We start from the raw sequence: 11,036 nt of genomic DNA on the forward strand, positions 1-11,036 counted from the left end.
GGAGCGAGCATACACAACGCCGGTGGTGTGTGTAACCATGGAGCTATCCCGCCTCCTCCGCATTTCTCACTCTGGGCTCAAAACACCCGACGCAACCCGCCCCTCTCTCGGCTCTCCCATGTCTCGGGGTTTTGAGAGGGGATTGGTCGAGCAGGGCGAGTTGGTCATCTATCACGGATGAGCTCGCAGAAGAAAGAAAAAAGGATGTGTGTGATGGGGACGCGAGCGGCGACTAGAAGGGGAAAAGGTGAGGGCGCCGGCGGGGTTCTCGGTGTGACACGCGCCTGCCTGGGCGGGCCGGGGGTGACGTTCATTGCTGACCGTGAGATCCAAGGTGAAGCGAAAAGCCCCGGAGATGCGTAGTTGCGGCGCAGCTGGGTGATGGTTTGCTTGGGTCTGACCAACGAGTTTGCATGACTTGCTCTGCTTCTTGGCCTACGTATGAAAGTAATATGCCTCTTTCTTAGCGTGATTGTTATTCGGTAACATTTCCGCGGGGAAGTCTGGTGAAGAAGCTGTGTGGTGGGAAGCTTTGGCTCATGGAGGGGGGGTTTTAGTGGGCAAACCCCGGATGGAAACTTGCTGGGTCATCAGCGCAGCACAGTACAGCACAGCGCGCCGCTTGGTGTTGGTGTTGTTGGTTTGGTGGTTGGGGTCTGGACTGGACAATAGGTGTTCTGTGCTGCTGCACGTCATCCCAAATTTTGGGGGCGGGGTGCTTGGGGCTGTGTCTGACTGCCAATCCTCTCCTAAGAACGATTTTTGGGCGGGGGATGGATGGACGATCACGTCCCTGCATGTTCGCTAGCTCGTGAACGGTGATCTTCGTTTTCTTCCTGCTGCTGGAGAAATCCTGTGAGGGGTAGGTAGTGTCTGTTCAAGAAGGCGACAACGGCGTCGGGGTAGGAGCAGAGGGATGGATACGTGTGACGATGGGGGATGAATATCATATCGTAATACGCAAGCCGCACCACACTGACTACCATGCTATCTTGTACGGTGTTGACGGCTTCACGCCTCGTCACGTTGTGGTGCTCATCTTATGAGGTATTCCTGACGGTATGTCTCGGTTCAGGGCGAGCCATCCATCCGGGGCAGGGAGAGATGATCGTGAGTGACTAATTACTGTGTTCTCGTGTGTAAGTCATCCAACGCGCAACCCGGTGGTTTGGGCTTCCCGGTCTGTCACGTAAGGGCATCTAGCACGCGTCACTCTTATTTGCGCCTTCCTCGTAGCACAGGAGGCTAGGATGGGAGCTAGGAGATGGATGGTGAACCGATGACGACGGAGGGGATTTAGAAGTTGGAGACGAGGGAAGAAGATGATGATGATGGTGATGCTACGGGTGTGCGGTATGCAGCCACACCTTTTTTCTTCTTCCTTTTCCCCTTCCGCCTTTTTGGTTTACGTTGCTGTTCTGGTTTCCGGGCTGGGGGTGACCAGTGACTGGTGCGACGGCCTTCCTTGGTGCAACGTTCGTTCTTTGGGGGAGGGGGGATGTGAATGGCATGTGGCATGGTATGGTGACCGACCGTTTTGTCTAGGTAGCACGCTGCCTGGGGCTTGATAGAGAATTAGACGGAGCTTGTGGCGGGTAAATCAAAAGTGTGGCGAGGCAGAGACAGACCGGTATCTTTCTTCCTTGCTGTTGGTCATTCTTTGCGTCGCTCGTCGTCTGCTGCTCGAAGACAGGAAGGGAGGGAGGATCTGCCTGATTGGAGATGTTTCACGCAGCACACCCGGTCCGGTCCACCTTCCTTTCCACTTTCCCCTCATCATGGGCCGCGCCATCTCTCGTGATGGGAAAGTTGCGAGAATGGGATGTGATCTTTGTGAGTGGGTGCGAAGAGGAATGCTACCTCGGAGTGAATGTTGGTGAGTGAGTTCCCGGAGATCGCTTCGGCAGTGGAGCGGAGGAAAAGCAAGGAGGAGATATTTATGTCTTGGAGAATTGTTACCATACTCGGACCTGTTGTTTTTTAACGGCCAGCATTTCGCTGGGTTTGTATGACCTGTGTCTGGGAAAGGTGGAATTCTTTGATGGGTGGGTAGTGTCTGGATTATCAGATCTGGACTAGTTGTCGCAGTTTCTCTCGAGGTGGTGAGTGAGCGAGAGAAAATGTCTTGGATGTCGGGATGGGAGCAATGCTGTGACACCGACTTCCCGCGCGTGATGTGAGAGTCTCTCTGGAACGTAGAATCGGCGGTTATCGGGGGCCATTTAGAAACAGATGAAGATATGTGCCCGATTTGGGGACGCTGAACGGTGGGAGGAGGGGGGGAGGAGGGTGAAGGGAAAGAAGTGGTTTTGGGAAAGTGTTGAGCTGAGTGTGATGTCTCGGATTGGAACTGGTGATGATACTTACGGGGAAGGTGGTCAGGAAGGGTCCTGGTGCTTGATGTTCCTCTTTCCTCTAGGGGTACGTTTTTGCCTCTTTCTCCGTGAGACAGAGGATTCACATGGTCGGGGTGATTCGAATTCTTTTTTGGAATTGTGATATTGGCGTTGGCTTGTGATGACGATGTTGGTTGGGGGTTTGAGAAAGACATGTGTGAATTTGCGTGCGAAGTTGAGGATGAATGGCGCAGTCGTCTGGAACTGCGTGTCTAGAAGTGCTTAGAAATAACGAAACTCAAATGGCTGACCGTTAGGTATCTTTCGCATAGCCCATGAGGCAACAGAGGGTCACATATCATGATGAATGCTGTTCGTCAGCGAGACTGGCGAACTGGGACGAACTTGGGAAACATGCTCGAGTCCGGTAGAGCCAGATTCCTACTCAATAGAACCAAAATATGCCATCTGAGAGTGCTTTGATATGTTTAGGGATTGTATTATATGGTATATCACCAGATCTTCACGTATCTTACATGTCTATGGGATGATGTCCAGGGATTATCACAATCCACCTAGTTCACAATACACAGCCTAGCAGCCCCCGGCTTCTCCGTAAGCTTTATCAGAGATACTGAATGACGCCTTGACGCAAATTATATCTGTGTTCTAGTTAAGTTGGACTTGGGAGCAACTTCATCTACGTCGACCCTCGCGAGCATTCGGGATCTTTGCCCGATCACTGATCTTCCGGGCATCCGCCTCGTCAACTAGGTAGCTAAGTTGGCAGATACGCGTACGGTCGGCAACGAACAGGCCTAAATCTCGGCATGTGTAATGTGAGGCTTGTCGCCTCGCAAGTTCCAGGTGCTCAGCAGGCCTCGAAGCCCGTTGTTCCTACACCTGTCTCTTGCCGAGCAGAGAGTTCAGCCATGGTCCAACGGTTGAAGAATCACCTGCATCTAGGCCGCCATCACGCAGTCGCCGCGTCCAGTCGTCTATTTCCCAGATCTGGGAGTTGATCATAGACTCGGAGAGAGCCTGGGGCTGAGCAGACGAGAGCCCTTCTAGGGCGAACTGTTGAATCAGGCCGTGGCGAGATTCGAATGAGAGTTTGAACTAAATGCTTTCGTTAGCCCCATGAGAGTGATCAACGCCTGTGATGTTGTGAGAGGCGAGGCATATTCCTTACCTTGCCGGGTAGCTCGGGGCGTTCCCTGTCATCTTCTTCTGATGGGTGCGTTGAGAAGGTGAAAAGTGGTGTCTGACCGTAGATCCATTCTCGCGACTGCAATGTGAATGCCGTTAGCTGAGGGTTTCGCCGCGATCAAAGCAACATGATGTTGAGTTGTCATGATATTCAACTTGCCTCGAGCTCCTTGATCCCCTTTTTCACGCTTTCAACTTGTCCCGCCTCTTCCCCTAGCCGTGCCTCCACGTCGAACGCACCGTACATCTTTCCAAACTCCTCAACCACCGCTTCCTCAAACTTCCTCGTATCGTCGACGCCAACATTGCGAATACGCGAGCGTACGCTTTCAACACCGCGAGCCTTGATGAACGGCTCCGCCGGCGAGCGGAGAAAGCTGCCGATGCGTGGCAAGTTCGGGGAGGAAAGGAGACAGGTTCCGTGGTGGAGGGAGCGTAAACGGGTGAGTTTGTACGCCGATCCGGAAATCTTGTACGTGTTTTCTGCGTTCGCGAGGGGTTTGCCCGTGCAAGACGACAAGGGGATGGGGGTTGCCGAGGGCGTGGTCATGACGATGTCGTGTCGACAGTTGACGGCCACGTCTGGCACGCCCAGCTTGTGAAGCGCACGGCACACCATCTCGGCGTGTTTGTCGCGGTCGAAGTTGGCGGGAGGGCAGATGACGGAGTAGTTCACGTTTCCCTCGTCGTGGAAGACGGTGCCGCCTCCGCTGCGGCGGCGGACGAGGTCGATGGCATCCCGGCTGCGGTCTAGAGACTGCAGGAGCGGGAGGTTGACTTCGAGCCACGGGTTCTGGTTACGTCCTATGACGATGCTCGGGCGGTTGGTGTAGAGGAAGAGGACGTTGGAGTCGGATGGTGTTGTCTGAAGGAGGTGGTGCTCTATAGAGAGGTTGATGTGCGGCGAGCGGGAGTTGGAGATGTAGACTTGGGTTTTTGAGGAGGGGTTTGCGGCGAGGGCTGAGAAGGGGCGGAGGTTTTGTTGGTGTTTGATGTGGCTCAAGGTCCTGAAGACCGGGCGAGCGGCGAACATGGTGACGGTGGTAGGGGATGAGTCCGATGCTTATGACAATGACATTGTGTTTCGGGGCGTGCTGAGCGTTCGGTGAGGGTTGACCGAGGTGGATCGTCTTTGTGGCACAAGCAAGTGGATTTTAGTCTGTAACATTCATTAGAATTCCACGGAAATTATGGAGTTGAATGAGTCACTTACCGTGATCTGTGATGAGTCGTCAACACGAGGACGAGTGAGTGTTGAGATGAGGTTGAGGGTTGCATCTATCAGAATTTCTCCCTCATCAACGATATCATCCCTGTAAAGCCAAGCCCCACCTCATTACCGGGGCCATGCGTATAAAGCAAACGAACCCCTCCACCCCGCATCGGACGACTCGAATTCTTTTTGGATTTTTGGCTTGACTCACCGAACATCGGCCCAGATTTTCCCAATCTTCACCACCAAACCTCCAAAATGTCGACGTTCGGCAACTACTTCAAGGTCACGACGTGCGTCGCGTCCGATACAAACCTTTCAATGGCCAATGGACTAACTTGAACCTTTTCGCCAAACAGCTACGGCGAGTCCCACGGCAAGTCCGTCGGCGTCATCGTCGACGGCGTGCCGCCCGGCTTGACCCTCACCGAGTCCGATGTTCAGCCCCAGCTGAACCGCCGCCGCCCCGGCCAGAGCGCCCTCACCACCCCGCGAAACGAGAAGGACCGCGTTGTCATCCAGAGCGGCACCGAGTTCGGCGTCACTTTGGGCACCCCGCTCGGCATGATCGTCCAGAACGAGGACCAGCGTCCCAAAGACTACGGCAACTCCACCATGGACATGTACCCCCGCCCGTCCCATGCCGACTGGACCTACCTCGAGAAGTACGGTGTCAAGGCCAGCTCCGGTGGTGGCCGCTCCTCCGCCCGCGAGACCATCGCCCGCGTCGCCGCCGGCGCCGTCGCCGAGAAGTACCTCCGCGAGGCCTACGGCACAACAATCACCGCCTTTACCACCAGCGTCGGCAACGTCCACCTCTTCCCCCCGACCCCCGAGCACCCGACCCCGTCCACGAACCCCGCCTTCCTCTCCCTCCTCAACACCATCGACCGCAAGACCGTCGACGAGTTCCTCCCCGTCCGCTGCCCCCACGAGGAGACAAACGAGAAGATGATTGACTGCATCAGCGACTTCAAGAAGCGCGAGGACAGCATCGGCGGCACCGTCACCTGCGTCATCCGCAACCCGCCCATCGGCCTCGGCGAGCCCTGCTTCGACAAGCTCGAGGCCGAGCTGGCCCACGCCATGATGAGCATCCCCGCCACCAAGGGCTTCGAGATCGGTTCCGGCTTCGGCGGCTGCGAGATCCCCGGCTCCACGCACAACGACGCCTTCGTCAAGACCCCCGAGAGCGAGATCCAGGCCGAGGGCCAGCGCATGGGCATCCCGCGCTCCAAGCTGACAACCAAGACTAACTACTCCGGCGGCATCCAGGGCGGCATCTCGAACGGCGCGCCCATTTACTTCCGCATCGCCTTCAAGCCCCCCGCCACCATTGGCCAGGACCAGACGACGGCGACCTACGACGGTGAGAGCGAGGGCGTCCTGGCCGCCAAGGGCCGTCACGACCCCTGTGTTGTGCCCCGCGCTATCCCTATCGTCGAGGGTATGGCGGCCATTGTGCTGATGGACGCGCTCATGGCGCAGCACGCGAGACAGCTGACGAGGAGCCTGTTGCCGCCTGTCAAGAAGGAGAACGGAAAGGCGTAAAAGGGATGGGAGCGGAATTCGTTGTAAATACGGGCACTAAAAAAGCAATCATGATAGATTCCCCTTTTGGTCATTGGACCTTTTGAAATACGTCCATTTGTTATGTGACTCGGTTTACAATTCTTCAATCGCTTCCTGCTTCTTGGCTGTTCTCACCAGGTGGAACTCCTCCTGCCGCCCGTATACCCACTGCCAGCCCTTTTCCTCGCCAGCGAAGTAGACGTCCTCTTCCAGAGCGAACCAGAGTGTCTGGTTTCGTTCAGGGACGTAGTGCTCCACGAGCAGCTCGACGCTGAACCACATATTCCTGACTGCAGCCAGCTCGCCGGATGCCGACACATAGTCCTGCATGTTCGTCATGCCTGGCGAGGGTTAGTCAATGTTAGTCAAGTTGAGGCGGCGACTTACCGATTAATGGACCAGCAGAATGGCCCCAGTCTCCAATGGGGTGAGTGTAGACACGTCCCTGGATTCCCTCCTTATGCATTTGATTGAGAGACGTCTTCAGCATCTCATTTCCCGTCTGACCGACTGTGATGGTCTCCCTCACAATATCCTGAAGTCTGTTTCCTTTCTTCAAACCCTCCTTGAGCGATTCTGGGACATCCGTCTCACCCGGCCGCAGCACGTATCCCAGATGTTGCGTATCGGTATTCAACCCCATCGCAGACAGCCCGAAATCGACATGCAACATATCCCCATACTCAATAATCCTCCCACCCGCTCCCTCGCCCACGCCGCGTTCTATCTCCATCGCCCACGGCAGCGCCTCGTCGACAACACTAACACTCGGCTGAAACCACGTCGAGAAGTTGTGCGCCAGGATCTCCTCCCGCAACCACCACTCCACGTCCCCCGTCGTCGTCTTCCCCGGCACGACGACCTCCGCGCTGAAGGCCGTCGCGATCATGGCCCACGCCGTCTCCATGATCTCGCGGTACTGCGGCAGCTTCGACGAGGGCTGAGCCGCGATGAACTCGACCGCGATCTCGGGCTTGACCACCATCCTGCTCGTCCAAGCCCCGCCGAGGCCGTTCGCCATGGCCTGGTACTCGCCCGCGTGCAGGCCGCTCGCAAAGGCGATCTCGGGGTGCGCGTTTATGGCGATGGTCGCGGGGTTGGCTGCTTCGAGCTGCTCTTTGAGGATCTCCCAGACATCGGTGGTCCAGCCTACGATGCAGCCCGGCTGTTTGGGCAGGGAGGAGGCGAGGGCGAGGGGCTCGGCGAGGAAGAGGCATGTGGTGCGGCGGCGGGCGGAGAAGGTTGTTGCTGGTTTGAGGGACCAGAAGACTGTCTCCTCGGCGTATTCGCGCTGGCTTATCTGCGGATGCGTTAGATGGCTGGTGAGGGGGATGGATGAGACGTTGACATACCAGCCAGGCATCGACTCCATGCTTCTTGAGCAAGGCTGGAATCGTGGCTTTACGCTCCTCGGTCCAGGCATCTTGCACCCGGGTTTGTTCGCGGAGCGGAGGGAGAGGATTGTACTTTGGCTTGGGGTCGCTGACGACGGGATCCCCGAGGAAGGCCGCCGCTGCGATGAGCGGAGTGAGCCAGTGCATCTTGTCACTACGGTCAATGGCAGATATGAGATGGTTTCACGATCAATTGAGTGAGAGATCGACGTTGAGGAGGGGTCTAGAGCTTGACGATGAGATGAGAGAAGCGAGATCGGATGACGTCCAAGCCCCGTTTGAGGCATGGACCGCATGTTCTTTTCGTGGAGGTCGGCATCTTATCTAGTCCCGGAAAGGCAGCTGGATTGCCGGAACCTTGAATCCTACGCTGCATGGATGCTGATCCCCGTCTCGGTGAGCGGCTCTCACCGAGGCTGAACAAAGCCTCAGGGGGTGCTGAAATTGCAGTGTACAGCGCCAAGCTCGTGAATTTACACGAGCTGTACGTAGTCATTCTAATGGCACAATATTGTACTCAAGGGCTCAGAACTTGCTTTTCCTCAGAACACAGCAGGCCCGCCTATAAAGCCAGGATTCAAAATCCTATGTCATGAATATCCTACTAACATTGACGGCACTGCCCTAGAACATTTACAAACCTCATACTCAGTAATGAAGGCCGTATGCCAACCGACCATGATGAGATGTCTGTGTCTTCCATGCATTGAGGTATAGACATATGTTACGTGGAATGTTAATATACTTTCCAGCCTTCGGAGCAGGTGCATTCTCTGTAGACGTGACCATATTCAGAAGACGGGAAAGTGAGAAGTTGTGAACGAGGAGGTAATTGCGATGCCCAAAGACTGGGGCTTCATGATAGTTGGAGCCGAAGAGGCTTCGAAGACTACGATATTATCATCTGCTCAAAAGATGATCTCGTTCTTGTCGGGCATTTGATGATCATGTCAGATTAGTGCATCTAATCCTGATTTTAAATGTGTTGCAAGGCATTGCCAAGAATCGAAGTTATATGTCTAAATAAGAATTTTTACATGATGAGGCAATCTCTCCCTGGAGACTATATGTTGTTAACTGCCATACGAGTCCTTGATATCTGAGAGTCAAAAGTCATTCCCAAGTCCACGCTCAAATCCAATTCGCCACCGGGTATCTATCTCTTACAGGGGTATCATGCAAAGCGCCCGCCAAAACTTCTAATCTTCTTAGTTCTCGTCGTCATCCTTGGACAACTTCATTTTGTCCTCATAAACGTCATCTTTTGTTCATCCTTCAATCACACAACGCCGGCAACAATCAAGCTCACAAGGGCTACAACCATATACACAAGACCACGACTTTGACTCAGAGACATGGCAGCAGAGTCATCATCACTGGAGGCAGTGCTCTTGGGGCCATTGCCAGTCTGCGTCGGCGTCGGGTTGGGATCGTCAACATGCAGCGCCTCGGTGCTTCCAACCCAGGCGTTCCAGTTAGTCAGACCGTCAGGGCAATCCGTCAGGATCTTCTTGCCCTCGATCTTGGCAATCTCAATGCCGTACTTGGCCATGGTGACGACGACGTCGCCTCCCTCGGTGAAGGGCACACTGCCATGGTAGACACCCTTGCCGCCGTCTGGGACGGATGTCCAGTTGCCCTTCTGCGTCTTGCCGTTGATGGAGACGGTGACCTCGGCGGTGGAGTTGAGAAGGGCGGAGAAGAAGATCCTGTCCTGGACGACCTGGGACACGGCCATGGTTTTCTGCGCCTGGGTGATGGAGTTGCCGACGGTTCCGCCGTCGGCGCAGGCGAGGGCGGGCGAGCCGCGGTACCATGCCATGAAGCCCTCCTCGGTGATGGAGGCGGGGATGGCACGCTTGTAGGTGTCGATGAGGTAGGGGAGGAAGTGGCGCCAGCCATCGTGGGGATGGTCGAGGGCGTAGTTGAAGGGGGCCTCGCCGACGGAGAAGGCCTCGAGAGCGTTGGAGCGGACGGGGCCGATGTGGTGGGACTCTCCGTAGTCGTTCCATGAGATGATTTGGACGAAGCTATTGTGTGTTAGTGTCGTGGTCGTGAAATCACTGGAAAGGGGGTTTAATACTCAGGCTGCATGTCCAAGACCTGCTTCCAGCGGTCATACCAGAGATCATCGCCGCGCCAAACCCAGTTCTTCTTGTACCCAGGAAGGTTGGTGTAGAACCATGGGGAGACGGGCATCATGTAAGGCTTCCCCTGAAGAGCCCAGATATAGGCAGCGTCACCCTTGGTGTCCATATTGGTGCTTCCAATGGGCCAGGCGTTCCAGCTGAACAGACCATCGGCGATGCCACCCGCAAGACTGAGGGCCTCCTCGGGAGAAACAGACGACCAGTCAGGGATGAAAAAGGCGCCTGTCTTGTTCTTGATCTCAATCCAGTCCTCGGCGTTCTCGGTGCCCTCAAATGTTGAAGCCACGGGCTTGCCGCCGTACTTGAGGTACTCCTCGCGCTGGAAGTACGTGTCTCCCATCTCGAGGATGGTCTCCACGGGCCACGGCGCACCGCCGTGCTCACCGCCCATGTAGTCGAAGGAGAAGAGCAGGTGGAAGCCGACCTTGGCGGCGGCAGTGAAGGCGACGTCGAGGGCTTCGGCGGTGTGCGGGTCCGTCATGCCCATGTTGAGCGCGAAGGCATCGATGTGAGCCTCCTTGGCGAGCTTGAAGTCATCCTCAAAGTCGCTCATGGTGTAGTTCTTGGTGTTGATGAGCTGCGAGGGATTGTTAGGGCGATCGTGATCATCAAACGGAGACGGGGAAGGGTGGTGATCGGCAGTACCATAAAGTGGGCGATGACGGCCGCGGCCTGTACTTGGGTCACGGCGGCCAAGAGGCCCGCAAGGCAGGTGATGAACTTCATCGTCAAGGTGTGGCGTAAGCCGTCTGGTCAACGGGGGCGGGAGGAAGGCTTGAGCTGTCAAGAGCACGTTTGATCGGCGTGGGCAAACGGAATATGCAAACGGGTGAGAAGGGCCCAACAAAGGAGACTGAACAGCGAACCATGCGGCATTATGTATCGTGCGTTCTGCCTCACATCCGCCGCCCTCACTCGAGGACCACCCAGATCGGGTTACATGCCTTACAGCTTCTGCCTTGAGACTGACAGGCTATCTGGCGTTTGCCGCGGCGGCCCCCACGGGTACGGTACGCCGCGATTGCGCCTGAGCATACACACCCCGGTATGGCGACTGGCCTGACTCCATCGTGAGGACGCCCGGGTAAGTAGGCTTAGAGAGCCAACAACTGGTGGCGCATGCCCTCCATGGTTCCTAGACTCAGACTCTGACCGTCAGAGG

At 55.9% G+C, this 11,036-nt stretch overlaps 4 protein-coding genes across 4 annotated transcripts; 1 reads left to right on the forward strand and 3 right to left on the reverse strand.

Annotated features, from left to right (window-relative positions):
* Positions 1-3,233: 3,233 nt before the first annotated feature.
* aim22 (putative lipoate-protein ligase A) lies at positions 3,234-4,578 on the reverse strand (the record flags this gene model as incomplete). Its single annotated transcript, XM_066152243.1, has 3 exons — positions 3,234-3,455; positions 3,529-3,566; positions 3,786-4,578. The coding sequence occupies 3 exons, from the start codon at positions 4,576-4,578 to the stop codon at positions 3,234-3,236; spliced, it is 1,053 nt and encodes a 350-aa protein (XP_066008579.1).
* A 438-nt stretch (positions 4,579-5,016) lies between these two features.
* On the forward strand, positions 5,017-6,309 carry aro-2 (Chorismate synthase; the record flags this gene model as incomplete). Its single annotated transcript, XM_032034770.1, has 2 exons — positions 5,017-5,051; positions 5,118-6,309. The coding sequence occupies 2 exons, from the start codon at positions 5,017-5,019 to the stop codon at positions 6,307-6,309; spliced, it is 1,227 nt and encodes a 408-aa protein (XP_031886188.1).
* Positions 6,310-6,423: 114 nt separating this feature from the next.
* Positions 6,424-7,871, reverse strand: CGGC5_v009983 (uncharacterized protein; the record flags this gene model as incomplete). The annotated part of the gene is made up of 3 exons (XM_032034771.1): positions 6,424-6,671; positions 6,718-7,630; positions 7,683-7,871. The coding sequence occupies 3 exons, from the start codon at positions 7,869-7,871 to the stop codon at positions 6,424-6,426; spliced, it is 1,350 nt and encodes a 449-aa protein (XP_031886187.1).
* A 916-nt stretch (positions 7,872-8,787) lies between these two features.
* On the reverse strand, positions 8,788-10,600 carry Mutanase-5 (Mutanase; the record flags this gene model as incomplete). The annotated part of the gene is made up of 5 exons (XM_032034772.2): positions 8,788-8,823; positions 8,892-8,931; positions 9,008-9,754; positions 9,808-10,451; positions 10,520-10,600. The coding sequence occupies 5 exons, from the start codon at positions 10,598-10,600 to the stop codon at positions 8,788-8,790; spliced, it is 1,548 nt and encodes a 515-aa protein (XP_031886183.2).
* Positions 10,601-11,036: the final 436 nt, after the last annotated feature.

Source organism: Colletotrichum fructicola (genome assembly GCF_000319635.2).
Source record: "Colletotrichum fructicola Nara gc5 chromosome Unknown KSG_Nara_v1_contig05, whole genome shotgun sequence".
NCBI lineage: Eukaryota > Fungi > Ascomycota > Sordariomycetes > Glomerellales > Glomerellaceae > Colletotrichum > Colletotrichum fructicola.